Raw genomic sequence first — 18,943 nt, forward strand, 5'->3', positions numbered from 1 at the left:
GATCAGAGTGGGGGTCCCGCTTGGGTGCCTGGCCAGCCTGGGTGAGGGGCTGATGGCTGTTTGCAGCTGGTCACACCCCCTTCAGGGTGGGGGTCCCTACTGGGATGCCTTGCCAGCTTGGATGAGGGGCTGATGGCTGTTTTCAGGCTGGCCACACCCCCTTTAGGGTGGGGGTCCCCACTGGGGTGCCTGGCCAGTCTGGGTGAGGGGCTGAGGGCCGTTTTCAGGCTGGCTGGGACTGAAGCTCCCAGCCACTCCTTTATTTCTTTTTTTTTTATTCTGCGATTTATTTACCTTCTATAATTGAAACATTGTTACTGTCACTGGCGCTCCCAGCTCTGAGGCTGTGGCTGGCTGAAAGCAGGTATCTGGGGTTTGTTTAGCTTCTATAATAGAAACTTAGTTGCTTCCAGAGCTCAGAGCCGGGCCGCGGCAGGTGGGGAACCTTGGCTTCCTCCATCACTGGAGCAAGCAAGCCTCATGTTCACTTCAGCTGCGTGGCTGCCAGCTGCCATTATGGTTGGCAGTTAATTTGCATATCGCCCTGATTAGCCAATGGGAAGCGTAGCGGAGGTACGGTTAATTACCCTTTTTGTCTTTTATTAGATAGGATTATAGTCCTATAATGTTTTGAAACATTACAGGTGCTATCAGCATACATAATCATCTCTTTTATAAACTGATCAACAGCTTATAAGAATGCTTGAGACTGGTATAATATGGAAACTCTCAAGTCGAAGAGTTACTCTCATTCTGCACACCAGGTGGAAAAGAAAGAAATAAAGAACTATATAACATTAAATAAAGACGTTCAGAAAGATAAAAGTGAAAGTGTTACATATAAACATCTGGAATGCAGAGCGAAGTCCATAAGACACCATGACTATGTTAAAAAGAATTGGGCTCTTATTCTATTGCTGCCCCAAGGTGTGAGATGGCAGGTTTCTTAAGTTCTTTGAACCTCTATTTCTTCACCTCTGAAACTGTTAGTAAAACAGTAACATGCACCATTGCTGTGAGGATTAAGGTGGTGTAAAGAAGTTTCTACCTAATACAGAACCTGGCAGGGGTGTTTACAGGGCTGTACTTTAAAGGAGCAAAAGAAAGCATTCCAAGTGACTTCCTCATTAAGATTACTTACTGCAGCGCTTTTTCCTGGAAAGTTGAAAAAGGCATCAGGACCATACTTCTGAGGCACGTGCTTTAACACAGAGAGCAACTTCCCAGCATGTGGAGGCTATGAAAATAATCACCAGTTCATTAACCATATTGTGTACCATCAAACAAAACTACCTACTTTTCAAATAGTCATACTTCAATACACCCAAGAATAACCAAATAATGCTATAAGCTAAAAAGCATAAAATAACCAGAGAAAGGTTATTTTCAACTATCTTAAATAAGCAACAAACTCTATGACATCTTTTTTAAATACTATAAGATGTATGAGGTATTTAGTAAATATGAGCCAATATCATTGGACACTTAAAACTCTTCTCCACACTGCAGCAAAAATGATCTCTTAAAATTACCAAGTAAATCAACCCACCACCCACCCCTCTTTAAAACACTTTTTAATTTCACATATAAATAATGCTTACTGGTTCTATCTTTAAGGGCACGTTAAAAATAAAATATTTTAACCTTATAACCACAATAGAAATTGTTAAGCCATTCAATAAAGAAGGTGTCTGAGGCAGAAGAACATGGCCAGGGTCACACAGGTAGTAAGTGAAGAGGATGGGATCAGAACTCAGTCTGATTCCAGAGTCTATGCTTTTAACCACTACAATTTTACCTTGATATTATTCTTTCCTGTAGCTTCCTATTGCCTTTAAAATAAAGACCAAAACCCCTAACATGGCCTACAAGATACTTTATCTACCTCTACCTACATTGTTAGCCTCATTTTGCATTTCAACTTTCTCTTCTCTGCACTCCATCCACAATGCCTTCTCTGTCATAACAGGGCCTGAGCACAAGCTATTCCTTGTGCTAAAAATGTTCTCACTAAGCCTATTTCCCTGCCCTATAACTAAACAAAACGAACCCATCCTTTAGAGTTTATCTTTATGGTGACTTCCTCAGGGCAGTCTTCCCTAACCTCTGAGACTGGATCAAATCTCCCTATAATATTTCATTCTACAATATACCTCACTATATAGCACGTATAATATAAGTTGTGACATTACATTTATTTGATTAATGCCTCTTTGACCCACAATATCCTCTGATGCATTAAACAACCAACAGCTAAAATGAAAAACCTCACTTACATTTACAAGAAAAAGCAAAGGTCAATCGGATATACATTATCATTTTAATCAGTTTACAAGCAAATGAGATAAAGTATAGTACAGTCCTCTTTGTTAAAAGCTCAAAACCATGTCATACTATAAGTGAAATCACTGGCTCCCCTTCATCATACTTAGTTGCTGCTCTAAGTTATTACTAACTGTCCAAAAGAGTTCGGCAGTATTTTATCTAAACGCTGGGTGGAAAGCTTGACTTTTAAGTGATCAAGAAATTTTCCATCAACCACATTGCTTATTATAAAAGTCTAATAACAAGTAACCACAATCACACCCATTTTTTAAAATAAACTCAAAATGAAATAACAAAAATTAAACTCTGCATCTGAAATAAAAATACAGTATTATAGCATTTCCATATAGAGAAGTCATTCCTCAAAATTCCCTGTTCTATAAACCAATCAACAAAAATACACCAGCACTTTCACCGGCCAGTGTGGGTCAATGGTTGAGCATGGACCCATGAACCAAGAGGTCACTGGTTCGGTTCCGGTCAGAGCACATGGCAGGGTTGCAAGCTCAATCCCCAGCAGGGAGTGTGCAAGAGGCTGCAGATTGATGATGTTTCTCTCATCGATGTTTCTATCTCTTTATCCCTCTCCCTTCCTCTCTCTAAAAAAATTAATAAAAGCATATTAAAAAAAAAAAAAAGATAAGCACTTTCCTTCCCAGACATTGCTGAGAGATTATACAATGGGAAAGCCTTTCAGAAAATAATTTGGTGTTCACGTTGCAAGAGTTTTTAAAAATGTTCATGCCCATTGATACACAATTTCTATATGTAAAAACATTAAAGCAACTATTAAAATATGCTAAGCCCAGCCAATGTGGCTCAGTGGTTGAATGTCAACCTATAAACCAGGAGGTCCTGGTTCGATTCCTTGCCAGGGTACATGACCAGGTTACTGGCTCAATCCCCAGTATGGGGTGTGCAGGAGGCAGCCAATCAATGATTCTCTCTCATCAATACAAATATATTTTAAAATAAAATAAAATATGCTAAAGATTCCCAATGATTTAAAAGAAAACATAGACATAATGAGGTAAAAACGGAAGATATTAAAAGGAACCAGTGCCCTGGCCAGTTTGGTTCAGTGGATAGAGCGTCGGCCTGCGAACTGAAAGGTCCCAGATTCGATTCCAGTCAAAGGCACAGGCCCGAGTTGTGGGCTCGATCCCCAGTGGGAGGCTTGCAGGAGACAGCCGATCAATGATTCCCTCTCATCATTGATGTTTCTGTCTCTCCCTCTTCCTTCCTCTCTGAAATCAGTAAAAATATATTTTTTTTAAAAAAGGAACCAAATTTACAGAAATAAAAAATCTGAAATTTACGGAATAATCTGAAATTTTTAATGGATGAAATAAACACAGTACAGAAGATAAGTTACCTTAAAATACAGCAATAAAGCAATCTAAAATGAAGCACAAAGAGAAAAGATTGGGAAAAAAGTGAAAAGATCTCAGTGACTGTGGGAGACTCAACAGAGCTACATGTGCCTGGGCAACGTGGCTCAGTGATTGAGCATTGACCTATGGACCAGGATGTCACTATTTGATTTCTGGGCATGTCACATGCCTGGGTTGCAGGCTCAGTCCCCAGTAGGGGGCGTGCAGGAGGCAGCTAATCGACAATTCTCTCTCATCATTGGTGTTTCTTTCTTTCTCTCTCTCTCCCTCCCTCTCTATGAATTAATTTTCTTAAATTAAAAAGAGAGAGAGAGAGAGCGCGAGAGTGCACTACATGTAATTGGAGTCCCAGAAGAAGGGGAGAAGGGACCAAAAAATTTTTTAATAAATAATAAGCACAATATTTCCAAATTTGATGAAAATTATAGTATAACCCACAGATTCAAGAACTTTAACAAGGATAAACACAAGGTAAACAATATAAAGAAACAAAAAATGCTGAAAATTAGTGATAACATCTTAAAAGTAGCCAGAGAACTAGAGTTTGATACAAATAAGCTAAAGAGTCTAACCATTTTAATACAATAGAGTACATAGAGCACAAATTTAAATACACTTAAACAGAGCTAGATTAAGGATTAGCTAGCAGCTGCTGTAAACAACAATCTCTAAAGGGCACTAAAGTAAGCCTAGAAATGCAACCAAAATGGAGAAAATATTTGCTAGTATTCTAAGGGAGAAATAACTAAGTAATAGAAAGAAACAGTTTGATAAGGCAGCTAGAGTTCAAAATAAATTGACCACCACACCATCCACTAAGTTGCATCTAAGGAGGTGGATCCAATTACCTGAAAAGGTGTTTTGTTTTTTTGTTCATTGAGTGGGTCATTCATATGTAAGGGCCACGGGTATACTACTCAGATCAACAGAAAGAGAATTTGGGTGCTGCGACCTAAAACTTTTATTTTTTTTTTTTTGTCCTTACCCTTTTCATCAAAAAAAAATGTTGGATATATAGTGAAGAATAGCAATGTGAAGAAGGACCAATTTACTGCCTAAAACACTCAGTTCCCTTAATCCACATCTGTGTCAGGTCATGGCAAAGCATCTGTATAGCTCTAAATGCTATTTTAGTTGATCCCTTTCCTTCAATCTGACATCTGATCCCTCTGTATACTTTCAAATATCGAAGAGTACTTAGGTTTATTTTACCCATTGTCCTTTATCTCCTTGAAGTTTACTGAAGAATAGCTTTAGTTCTCGAACTGTCAAATTATAGCTAGCCAGCACTCCCAACATGTCAACTAAAAGATCTGGAAACAAAGAAAACAATAAAATAATTAAGCTACTTATATTTCTTGAAGGATTAAAATATACTGTGATTAAGAGTTCAGACACTAAAGTTCCAGTAACATGTTAGATGCTCAAGTATTTCTTAAATAAATATCCTATATAATAAAAGAGTAATAGGAAAATCGAAAGGCGGAACGACTGGTCGCTATGATGCGCACTGACCACCAGGGGGCAGACACTCAATGCAGGAGCTGCCCCCTGGTGGTCAGTGCACTCTCACAGGGGGAGCACTGCTCAGCCAGAAGCCGGGCTAATGGCTGGCAAGCGCAGCAGCGGCAGCAGGAGCCTCTCCGATGGGGAGTGGGCCTAAGCCAGTGGTCGGCAAACTGCGGCCCCTTGAGTGTGGCTCTTCCACAAAATACCACGTGCGGGTGCACACGTACAGTGTGATTGAAACTTCGTGGCCACACTCAAGGGGCCAAAGAGCCGCATGTGGCTCGCGAGCCGCAGTTTGCCGACCATTGGCCTAAGCCATCAGTCGGACATCCCCCGAGGGCTCCCAGACTGTGAAAGGGCGCAGGCCAGGCTGAGGGACACCCACCCCCTCGAGTGCATAAATTTCGTTCATGAGCCTCTAGTTACTAAACAAGAAAAATACAGTACTTAAGAATCAAACTTTATTTCTTCACATCCATTGTACCATAGAAAAAAACATACCTGCTATCATACTATCGACTTTTTCAATTTTCCCAAGCACTTTTTCAACAAGGCCTACTTCAGTGCAGATTTGAAGGTTTCGTATGCTCTTCTTCAGAATGGCTGTAAACATGCTCCAAACTTCTGCTTGGCAAGTAATGTCACATTTTTCTAGTAGGTCCACCATGCAGATGATACTCTCACCTTCTTGGATAATGAAATTCATTTCCAAATCAAACTGCCCACCTACCAACTTCCAAAAGAAAAAAAAATTACAAGCATTAGTACTTCTTCATTCAATAAAACTGGAGCATGCTCCTACGCTTTAGCTTGGCAATTACTATCTGTACACATTCTTCTCTAGGTCCTACAACATTAAAAGGGTCTTTGTTAAACACACACACACACACACACACACACACACACACACAGAGCTATGAAAATCTCAAAGAAATCTTCAAGTTAACATAACACAAAGTCAAGCAAGACTTGGAATATAAAAATGCAAATATTTTTTTCAACAAAAACAAACATGAGGTGTCAGGTAAATCACTACCTACTGCCCTGCTATGAATAAAGATCTAACTTAGCTCTATAACTGCTTCTAATTCAATATTTCAGTTATGAATTATAAATTTTGTGAACTACTCACAGCAACCTAAAAGTCCTTCGCTACCTATCAAAGGTATGAGTTCACAGCAAAAGTGGAAAACTAAAAATGGCTCAGAGCAAACACAAAAGTCAAAGTTTATATTTGTCAAATCCATGGTTTACTATACATATACATTTTGATGCCTCTCCTTCCCTGTCAATCATCAGGATAACTTTAGTCACACACCAAAAGTCAGAAATCAAGAAAATTTATTTCATTGACTTGACTATCAGAAAATCCATCCAGAGAAAGCTGTACTGACATATCCCACCTTGCCATCTCACCCATAGCTGCCTCCCACAAACAGAAGGTTTTTTAAATTTTAACAAATCCCAATTGTTTAAAAGAATTAAAATGCTTCTGCAATTACTTTTGCAAAGCTATCCTTTTTTAGAATTTTAAATTTACATTACTGGTATTTGTAGTTTTCGACATACAGATTATGGTTATATGTTGTTAATAGTCTTGAAATTCTGCAGGTCAAAGTTACCTGTGTGAAATCAAGGTACATGATTAAACAAAGATTTAGTATCAGGATGCAGAACTATCCTTTTAAAGTAGATTTTTAAAATATCACCTATACATACTCCTGTACTTCTGAACACTTCTTAGTTTTTCGTTATGCATTCCTAAACCCAAAAGGTGGGCAAGAATTAGGACAAAGTGAACTTCACAAAACAAAAGCCAATACAGTGGGGCCTTGACTTACGAGTGTCCCGACTAACGAGTTTTTCGAGATACGAGCTGTCTCTCGGACGATTTTTTGCTTTGAGTTGCGAGCTAAAATTCGGGTTACGATACCCCACCGCTAGTTGGTGCAGCGAAGGTCACAGTGAACGCCACAACATCAGCCCAGCATCACGTGTCTCACTCATTCACTTCTTGATTTGACATATGAGTAATTTGAGTTACGAGCTCCGTCACGGAACGAATTAAACTGGTAAGTCAAGGCCCCACTGTAGTTTATAACAAACATAACCAAATAGATATTACTCCAGGAAAGTTCAGAATTAGGAAATCAATTAAACCTCCTTGCAACCAGAGATCAATATGTGTCCCAGGTTCTGCCAAAGATACACACTGGCATGAGAAAGAAAAACCAGAAAAATGAACAACATAACACAGTATCTGCATGCAGGGAGATAAGAATTCCTGGCAAGCAGAATGGTAAAGGCATTTGGTTCTTCTACGAGATTTTAGTGTACAATTCTTGCATCATCAGTAAGAAGCACTGTAAGGAGAGATGACAGCTGTGTTTCTGCTAAAAGAGCCCCTTGGTGTGATTGGGCCAATTCATCTAGCTGTGGTCCTGGTTATGAAGTATACATGCTCGATCCCCTAGTCCACCCAAAAATTCTGTAGCTACACAAGAACTCTAAAATAGACTTTTGGGGGGTTTTTGTGAAAATGATTTGCTTGTTTTGTCTTTTTCTATTCTAAAATAATTTCAAAGGTTCAAAAAGTTGTAAAATAGGATAGTTCCTATACACCATTTACTCAGCTTGCCCTAATGTGAATATCTGTATATATAAAAGCCTAATATGCAAAGTGTCTCCTTGGGAGTTCGACCGGGAGACCAGGAGTTCGATCACTCGCTATGACGTGTGCTGACCACCAGAGGGCGGCATGGAACAAAGGAAGGCTCCGGCTGGCAGCCGGCAGCCAGCAGCCGCTAGGGACCATACCCATGCACTAATTTCATGCACTGATCCTCCAGTATCATATAATAATAGTAGCATCATTAGAACCAGGAAATTCACATTGACACAATACCATTAACAAATATTACTCAAATGTTGCCACTTGTCATACTGATGTCCTTTTTCTGACCCAAGATCAGCATCCCTTTATTCTTCTCCAAACTGAGACAGTGGCACAGGCATTCTTTGACTTCATGATTTTGACACTATGGAGGCATATTTGCCAGGTATTTTATAGACTGTCTTATCTACTTTGTTTCCTTCATGTTTAAATTCAGGTTATGCATTTTTGGTACCTGATGTCAATATGTCTCACAATTGGTGATGTTAGCTTGAATCAATTTGTTTAAGGTGGTGTCTATTAGATTTTTTCCACTTTAAAAGCACTTGTGGGAAATACTTTCAGACTATACAAATATTTTGTTTCTCATCAAACTTTTAAGAATCCACTGATGAATCTCACTTGCGACTGTTATTACTAAATGGACATTTGCTAAATGGTGATTTTATATTTGCATCATACTCCCTACATATAAACAGAAAAAGACTTCCTTTAATAATAAAATGCATCAATCACACCTGAAAAGCCAGCATCATGCTCAAAAAGGGAAACTGGAATGATTCTCATGAAAGTTAGAAACAAGACAAGGATACAGTATCTTCACTATCATTTGATATTATTCTAGAGATACAGAAGTCACATTTAGTCAAAAGGCAGCAGTGGAGGATTTGAAATTACAATTATTTTCAGATTATATAATCTATATCTAGAAAAACAAAGAGCTTCAACTGAAAAATTACTATAAATTAGAAAATATTTGGTAATGAAACTGATACAGTTAACGATATGGATCAATCTCAAAAGATATATCTGTAGAACATTTCAGTAATGATGTTTGAATAAAAAACTTCATTTTAGCATTTTTTGAATAGAAAAAAGAAGAAACAATCCCCCAGAGAAAACATAAGTTAACTAAGAGGCCCAGTGCATGAATTTGTGCATGGGTGGGGTCCCTCGGCCTGGCCAGCTGTGGGGAGGGACCACAGGAGGTTGGCCAGCCATGGGAGGTTGGCCGTGGTAGCGCACTGACCACCAGGGGGCAGCTCCTGCATTGAGCATCTGCCCCCTGGTGGTCAGTGCATCGTCATAGTGACCAGTCGACCGGTCATTCGGTCGACCAGTCGTAACAGTCGCTTAGGCTTTTATATATATAGATGGTTAGTAAAGTTGTGTATAACTACATAAGGGAATATAATGCAGCCATTGAAAAGAATGAAGCAGCTCCATCTGATATGAAAAAATATCTAAAATACATTATGTGAGCCCTAGCTGGTTTGGGTCAGTGGATAGAGCTTTGGCCTGAAGACTGAAGGGTCCCAGGTTCAGTTCCAGTCAAGGGCACATGCCTGGGTTGTGAGCTCAATCCCTAGTAGGGGACATGCAGGAGGCAACCAATCAATGATTCTTTCTCATCATTGATGTTTTTAACTCTCTCTTCCTCTCCCTTCCTCTCTGAAATCAATAAAAATATGTATTTTTAAAAATAATAAATAAAATACATTACGTGAGAAAATGAAAGTGGAAAAGTGTGAATAGCAGGCTACTATAGGAGCATAAAACATACAGACAGACACATACCTAAGAATGATACACAAGAAACTAGTGATTGTCTCTGAAATGATAATTTTTAGGAAAGAGGGCAAAGGGAGAGTTCTTAGTATATACACTTTGGGACATTCTTCACACAGAACTAAATAGCTCCAAGTTGCAACTAACTTAAGAGACCTTACCTTCACCATAATATTACTTACATCAATCTTTCATTTTGATATGTTTATTACCATCATTAACCACCCTTCCAAGAAGCTATAAAATAATTTTTGCAAGTAATTTCCAAAAAAAGACAACCCAAATATTTTACCAGCTTTTAAATTGAGTTGATACTGTGAAAGCAACATCTAGACAGGTGTTTTAAATATTCATCCATTGCTTTAAATATTATAAAATATGTCTTTCAAGGAGAAAATTGATGGCAGAAATTGCTACACACAAATGTGTGGCATATTTGATATACTATATGTACGCATATCTATTATACCTAAAACCATACAGAGTCTACAGTATGTCATGTTAACCCTTTCTAATAGTTATTGGAAACTGATCAACCTTCAAAACACAAATCTATTTCCAATGACAGGGATCATAATCTAAGTCCAGGCACTGGCTAGTTATTATCTGAGCTGTAGTAATGGCTCTGCACTACAAAATGTAATCTTCCCAAATGTCACAGTAAGTTATGAATATCTGAGCAGCCTAATGCACTTTACTAGCCATGAAATGTGAAAATGTAATCTTATTACCTTTTTTATGGTTGTATTTTTTTTGAATAATGTAGCCTGGAAACTGATGTATAGTCTTTTTCTGCATTTTAGCATGATTTGGTCTCCTTTGCTATATAGAACATTTTTCAAAACTCTCTATTTCAACACGTTTTAGTCTTGGCCTGAACTTCATAAACAATTTTTATAGCAACCTTCAGGGTGGCATAGCATGCTTTCTATAGGTTATAGTTTAACGTACAAGATTATAGAAATTTTAAAGCATATTAATCAAAGAATTCAAATAAACCTTCACAACTTTTGTATTAAGAACTTTAATTGGGCATGATGATTATCTTCTTACCAATGGTTATATTAATGAAGTGATCTAAGATGAAATTAGTAATTAAACCTAAGTCACTTGTCTTTTCAGAAAAGCAAGAAATACATATAAACCAAAAATAATATTCTCTTCAAAAGATATATGCAACTAAAAAGTCTGTAACACATAGAAAATTCTAATACTTCAAAGTGAAGCCAAGTTTTCCCTGAAAATCTGCTAAATTTTTCCTGAAAAATGTGGCAAGAGTAAGGTATAATAGAAAAAAATGGACAGACTACAATCACAGCCTATGCTCCTAATTAGATATCTTGTAACAAATCACTTTTTTCTCTGGACCTGTCCATTCATTTTGCAAAATGAACTAAGAGTAAGCTTCTTTTGTTTATCTGCATCCTTCAAAAATGTATTTACTTTTTAAAAGTGCTGATCTCAAGGTATTCAATTTATCCCTTTGAATCCATTCCTAAGAGAAAGTAACCCTGTACACATTTACAGGCACTAGAAACTTATAAATAGGGAGAAGCTGAGGGAAAATTACAATGCCGTGGCATGGTCTATAAGGTCTCCCCATTGACATTTTGTTCTTTCCTAATGAGTTTCTAATTTGGTACATGAGATCCAGGCAAAAGATCTCACTTCCCAGCTTTACCTCAAGTTTCCAGTGATGTGACCAAACTCTGACCAAGGAGGACAGTAATATGTGCAACTTCTGGGTATATATAACTCTTAAAAGGAAGGTAACATGACTTCTCTTTGCAACTTTCCTTCTCCTTACATAATGTGCTGAAACAATGGCAAGAGTTAGAGTAACATGCTGGAATCTATATTGCAACTTTCCTATTGAAATAACAGAGCAGAAAGATCTACGGATCCCAGTGATCCTAGAACTGTCTCAGTAGCTCTGGACCATTTAACTACCCAAATTTTCACCTGAAAGGGCAAATACATTTCTACCTTGTTTACACCACTGTCATTAGGGCCTCTCTATCATATCAGCTTAAAACCTATATCCTGACTAATATATATGCTAAGGCCATTAGCTGCATTTTCTCAGAAATTGAAACCTTTATATATTTATAACTATCTCAAGTGACATATCCCCATTCCCACCTCTCATACTATATCAGGTGTTAACTAAGCAACAGTGTCTATTTTGGCCTAATTTTAAGAGATGGCAGTGTGCCCTGACAAGCTTAGAAACAGAAATAGCACATCCTGAATTTTACACAACTCAATTTTTAGACTCCACATGTGAAAATGTAATGGCAGAGATTTACTATCCTATATAATAAAAGGCTAATATGCAAATTGTCCCCTCGACCGGGAGTTCTACTGGGAGTTCCACCAGGGGGTGGGGTGGCCGGCCAACAGCCCGAGGCCCCTCCCCCCAGCTGGCCCGGCCTGATCGTCCCGATTGGGGCAGGCCGGCTGGACCCCACCTGTACACAAATTCATGCACCAGGCCTCTAGTATAGAAATAATAAATGATAAAATACAGAATAGAGTAAGAGATTAGATGTCATAATTTCATTAGTGTACATGTCTTTTGAGATCATCCCTAACATTAAACATAATACAATAATACATTGCCTAGTCAGTTACTAGTAGAGAAGAAAGTTCAATATGCTGGCAACATAACCATCAGCCTTTACTTTATATCAACCCTTTCCAGAGAGACTTAACCAAAATAACCTACTCCTCCATCAACATCAGCTGAAAGAGAGGCTACTTAGGCTTACAAATGTACCATTTAGTGTCCACAAAAGAAAGTATTCTCTGAATTAGAATAGAAAATGTGCAAAAATTTATTAAAATGTTTGATAAAATTCCAATAAGAATTTAAATTTCCAATAAAAATGTACACACATATTCTTATATCTCAGACGTCCCTCCTAAGATAGGTTCACCTCATATGGCTTTCCCAATTACCCAAAGGTCTATTTTATATAACTCTAACATACACATATTTATGCATTATGTATTACAGTATTCTATAGAAAATACCTAAAGAATATGCAGCAGACTACTAGTGAAGTCTATTAGTGGAAGATAAAGCAGGAGGGATATCTCGGCTGTGAGGTCAACCCAGGGAAGTCATAGGTCCCAGCTCTACACCAGGCCCCTCAGCCTAGGGTTCTAGTGCCAGGAAAAATAGTCCCCATAACTCTGGCTGTAAAAGCCAGGGGGATTAAGGCTGAGGGAGACAGGGCTACTGAAGTCCCAGGAAGTTCCTCTTAAAGGGCCTGCACACATACTTACTCCGACTCACTCCCTCTGAGTTCCAGTGCTGGGGCAGCAGCTCAAAAGGCACCAGGGACATACAGAGAGGAACTATCTTGTCTGGCATCAGGCAACAGTTGGAGGAGCAATGTACTCCCAGACAAAAGTGCTTGCAGAGGTCATTGTTCCTTTGCTGAGCCCTCCACACAGCCAGCAGGTAGGTGACATATTTGAGTCTCCATCAACCTGGCTAACACTGTTCACCCCATCCTGTGAATGCCCTGTCTTGAACCATAAATATATAGGTCAGATAATAAAGTTGCATCTTATTGGTCAAACCACATAATAAGGTTGTGTCTGATTGGTTAATATTTGGTACCAAAAATCCTTATATATAAGTATAGGCACCTGATTCTTTTAAAAGTCATTTTGGAACAAAACAGGTATGCAATTACTTTTTTTGTATAAATCAATCAAAATCATAACTTTTTTCAGACAGGCAAAAATATATATTTTGATGTGCCACAGAATTTTAGTCATTAGTTTAAGTGTGCCATGAAATAAAAAGGTTGAAAATTGCTGCCATAGATGAACAAATGAACCTTTACCTAAGTACCATACCTTACACAAAAATTAACTCAGTACAGATCACAGATTTAAATGTAAAACATAAAACTTTTTAGAAAACATACAGAAGAAAATCTTCAGGATTTAGGGTTAGGTAAAGAGAGTTCTTAGACTTAACATCAAAAGCAAGACCAATAAACAGAAAAAAACTGATAAACTAGACATTATCAAAATTTTAAAATTTGCTCTCCAAAAGACCCTGTTAAAGAGATAAAGTAATAAGCTGCTGACTAGAAGAATGTATTTGCAAACCACATATCTGACAAAAGAAAATATCTATAATAAATCTCAAAATTCAACAGCAAGGAAACAAAAAATCTAATTATAGAACAACAACAAAATCCAATGGTCAAAAGACAAGAACAGACATATCACTTAAGAGGATATAAAGATGATAAATAAGCACATGAAAAGATATTCAACATCATTAGCCATTAGAGAAATGCAAATTAAAACCACAATGAGATATTACACATCTATCAGAATGGCTAAAATAAAAAATAACACCACCAAAAGTGACAATACCAAACACTGGCAAGGAAGCAGAGAAACTGAATCATTCATACTTTGCTAATGGGAATGAAAGATGACACAGTCACTCTGGAAAACAGTTTTGCAGTATTGGGTTTTTGTTTTGTTTCTTTATTCTTTATTGTTGAAAGTTTTACATATGTCTCCTTTTCCCCCCCACTGACCTCTCCCCGCCCACTCCCGCCCCCCAGCACATGCCCCCACCCCATTTGGCAGTGTTTTAAAAAGACTAAATATGCAACTACTATACCATCTACTAAATGCACTCCTGGTATTTCTCCCATAGAAATGAAAACATGTTCACACAAAAACCTGTACAAAATGTTTATAACAGCTTTATTCATCATTGCCAAAAAAAAAAATGAAAACAACTCAGATGTCCTTCAACAGGTAAGTGGTTAAATTAACTGCTTTATTCATACCATGGAATATTACTCAACAATAAAAAGGAACTATTAGTATACACAACAATCTAGATGCATCTCCAGAGAAATGTTCCAAAATAAAACAAAAGGTCATATAGCACATGATTCCATTTATATAAAGTTCTTAAAGTGACAAAATTACAGAACTGGAGAACAGACTGGAGGTCGCCAGGGTTAAGGGAAGGTGCAGGAGGAGGAAAATAGATGTGAATATAAAAGGGCAACAGCATGGATCCTTATGTGAATGAAAATTTTCTTATCTTGGTTGTACTAATATCAATTCTGTGCTATAGTTTGTAAGATTTTCCTACTGAGGGAAACTGAGAAAAGGGTGCAAGGGATCTCTGTATTATTTCTCACAACTGCATATAAATCTACAAATATCTCAAAATAAAAAGTTTACTTTAAAAATACAAGTAACTGATGTGAGTTGTCACTTTGTTCATAGAATTAATTGCTCCACTAATAGAAAACTTTATTAACCTAGGTGAATTTCTCATTGGCAGGAAATAAAAGCCAAATTAAAGGGCAAGGAAAACCTCCTGAGCACAACTTCATCTAAAGACATACAAGTCCGAGTTTCTTTAATTCTGCCTTCTTCCCCACCCAAGCCAAAAAAAAAAAAAAAAAGTATATTTAATCACTTGCCCTGCACCTAAAAATAGGTTTGCCGTATAATATACAAAAAAATGATTAAGCATAAGTTTATATCAAATGGAGTTTAACTATATATCCTATTGACTCAGATCAAACCCTTGCATTATAGAATATGCAAATTTGAACCTTCAAACAGGAAATGAAATTTTCTAAATCCATTACATAACTTCAGATTCATGTGTGCACTGAAGGCTAATAAATCATTTAAACCTTCATACACAGAACCTTTTTAAATTTGCATTTATCTACAGTAAATATTGCCATGTTCTTTAATAGCTTGCTAGTTCAATCTAGCAAACCAATGATTTATAGCAATGACATATTTTAAAAATCAGAAATCTATCACTGTGTGTCAACTAGTCAGAAGTCCACTGAACTTACATTACTCGGAATCAAAACATCCTATGATATGAAAGAGATAGCAAAATGTCCTGCATCCCATAATCGAATCAATTATTCCAGTATTTGAGTTTGAGTATGTTTACATATAACTGTTCATAAAATCACATACACTTTAAGAACCCTTTCACTTTAACAGCTTAGCTCTATTATGTTATCATTTCCTCATGTTCCGAACTATTTTAAAATGCATTGTTAAATTTCACAATTTATAATATGAAGACTCTGCAAATCCTATTCTGAGGAATAGCAAAAATTAGACTATATCAAAGAAACATCTATATACTAACTTTTATTGACTTTTAGATCCTTATAATTTCATACCAATATTCTTTAATATCATATCAATTTTTATATGTAGAGAGATTTATCAGATATGAAAAAGAAATTGTGTTAACAACAGGAATAAACAGGAAACAATCTAAATGTCCACTGTAACAAACATCTGTTTTTGTCTGTGTACACTCCTTTCTTTAATGCCCCATTCCATTCCTAGCATTCTTCCAGCAATAAAGTCACAGTACCTCACACCCAAGCCATAGAAAGGACACTTAACGCAGGCCTGGCACATAGTGGTCACAGTGATTAACTCAGGGGTGAAAATGTAACCTAAATCAGACCAATAAATATCATTACAAAGATTGTTATTTTAATTGAGAGGTAAAAAAGAAAGGCTTTTGGCCTTCTGGGTCAAAAGCTGAACTGGTATGTAAACTGGTAGCTTATAGCAGACATCGTCCCTGATATGTGAGAGAAACTAATCTACATCACAAATGGAGAAAGATATTTTAGTGGCATCAACTTCCTACTTTCAGCACCTGGTTCCAGAGTATCCTGGTTCTCACAGTTTCATTCAATGATCTATTCTGGTCCTACAGCCCAATCAACCTTATACTTCAGCTAGTTTGATGTAAGTTTTATCTCTCACAAACAAAGAAGTCCACACTAATTTCAAAAATAGGGAATTAGCTGAACTGGGACACATCTGTACAATTGTATATAATGCAGCCATTTTTTAATAAAATTTTTCAGTTGCATTCATACCTCTCTATCAACAACATAATGTATTACACCTAATGCCTTGTTTTTATTTTTTAAAAAAATACTTTGTCAGTCTGGTCTGTTCCATGCTTCCATGTCTCCAAATCTCAGAGGGAAGGAAGGAGGGGGAGACAGGAAAACATTAGCCAAAGAACCTATACGCACATATGCATAACCCATGGATACAGACAATAGTGCTGTAGGCCTGGGGGTGGGGGGTGGCTAGTGCGGGGTGGATAGGGTCTAGGCGGGAGGAGAAAACATATTACGTAATAGTTTGAACAATAACTATAAATTTCAAAAAATAAAATACTAAAAGCAAAAAATACTTTGTTATATTCCTATGCTACCTAAATAAAATTCATATACTGAATTTCATCAATTCTTTAAAAAAAACACACAAAAAACCCCTCAAAAACCATAATGTGTCTTACAATCAATGGCATCATAAACTGAAACTGGCAGGTCTTTTTCTTAATACTGAATAAAATAATGGCAAAGGTACAACTGATAAATCTTAGATTTGATAAAATGCAATCGATAATAAGACTGATCAAGAAACAACGAAAAGCTACATAGTAATGATATATTACAGAATTGTATATCTGATATATATTTTTTTAAAATATATACTGATTTTAGAGAGAGAGGAAGGAGGGGAAGAGAGAGAGAAAGAGAGAGAGGGAGAGAGAGAGAAAGAGAGAGAGAGAGAAACATGGATATGATATATAAACATTGACTGGCTCCTCCTGCACGACCTCTACTGAGGATCCAGCCCGAAACCCAGGCATATGTCCTGACCGGGAATCAAACCTGGGACCTTTTGGTACATGGACTACGCTCAACTGAGCCACACCAACCAGGTCTGAAACCTGTACAATTTTATTAACCAATGTCACCCCAATAAATTCAATTTAAAAAGTTAAAAAAAAAAAAAGCCCTAGCCAGTGAACTCAATGGTTAGAGCATTGGCCCACATACCAAAGGGTCACGGGTTCAATTCCTGATCAAGGTCATGTACCTGGGTTGCAGGTTTGATCCCCGGTTCCTTCCAGGCACGCTGACGTTTCTCCCTCCCTCCATCTCCATTCCCTATCTTCCTTCCTTCTACTCTCTCTAAAAAAAAAAAAAAAAAAAAAAAAAAAAATCAATAAACATATCCTCCAGTGAGGATTAACACCCCCCCGCAAAAAAAAAGTAAGAAGAAAATACATAGTGCTCTAACCAAAATAAAGTAGAAACAAAAGTAATTTAAAATGTTTTTTCAATATGTAAAATCCTTGTAAATAAACACCTACATAAAGAATCTATACTACCGTATGTGCCAACAGCAAAGCAAAATGATTAAAAAGTGTACTGGATACTCATATACTATTGCATTCAAATTAGACATGATTCTTAATTCCTGACAGGAATAAGGCAGAGGTGGAAGATATATAATTATATTCATTTTTATTTTCAAATTGCTAATGTATTACCTATAAAAATATTAAACAAAGACAAAAAAGTCACATATTTGATAACCAGAAAATTCTGAAAAGATACCATCACTAACACTGGATCAGATATTACAGCCAACTAACATGTATCAATAAATATGGTCTTTGAGAAACCAAGATGGCAGCATAGGTAAACACCGGAAATTGCTGCCTCCCACAACAACTTCAAAAATACAACGAAAAGACAAAACAGACATCATCCAGAACTACAGGAAGGCTGGCTGAGTGGAACTTCTACAACTAGAAGGAAAGAGAAAAGCACACTGAGATTCAGAGGAGCTGCGGAAGTAAAGTGCAGAGGTACGGAGGCTCGAGCACACTCGCAGAAAGGGGCTGGCACCTGAGGACACGGCTGTCTTTTTGAATCGGGAGGGAGTCACAAGCTCCTGACTGCTCTGAACTCCAGTTCCAGGAAGTCTCTGGGGACACAGGACTCATATGGGGAGAAACTGGACTGCCTGGCAGCAGGCAGAACTCGGAACTTGAGGGCAGCTTTCCCTCAGAGGTGCTTGCAGCAATTACGGGGACACTGAGACGCGGGGCCCCTTAGGGCAGGGCTGAGGATCAGCCACAGCTGCTTGCTCCACCCCGTTAATTCCCTGAGACCCCACCCGACCCAGACTGCCGAAGAGGCTTTTGCATATGAATGCCCTGGCCCTTTGCAATCTTAAAATTACCTAACAAACTGCAGCTGGGCCAGACAGACCCAGAACTTCCAAGAGAAGGCCCAAGGGCCCACAGCAGCTTGCATTGCTTCACAGCTGGGCCTCATCTGGGCACCTCCAAACCCCAAAAAAAGAAGGGGAATCTGCAGATCTCTTC

At 37.7% G+C, this 18,943-nt stretch overlaps 1 protein-coding gene across 4 annotated transcripts in view; it reads right to left on the bottom strand.

Annotated features, from left to right (window-relative positions):
- LRBA (LPS-responsive vesicle trafficking, beach and anchor containing) overlaps positions 1-18,943 on the bottom strand; it is a 566,714-nt gene that overhangs the window by 507,920 nt on the left and 39,851 nt on the right. For all 4 annotated transcript variants that reach the window (XM_005871408.2, XM_014543868.1, XM_014543867.1 and 1 more), the window contains exons 3-5: positions 5,730-5,961; positions 4,932-5,032; positions 1,142-1,237 (exon numbers count right to left, since the gene is read on the bottom strand). In XM_005871408.2, the coding sequence (XP_005871470.1) occupies positions 1,142-1,237; positions 4,932-5,032; positions 5,730-5,961 (429 nt within the window). The remainder of the gene's footprint in view (positions 1-1,141; positions 1,238-4,931; positions 5,033-5,729; positions 5,962-18,943) is intronic.

The sequence above is a fragment of the Myotis brandtii genome, unplaced genomic scaffold (genome assembly GCF_000412655.1).
Source record: "Myotis brandtii unplaced genomic scaffold, ASM41265v1 scaffold34, whole genome shotgun sequence".
Lineage (NCBI taxonomy): Eukaryota > Metazoa > Chordata > Mammalia > Chiroptera > Vespertilionidae > Myotis > Myotis brandtii.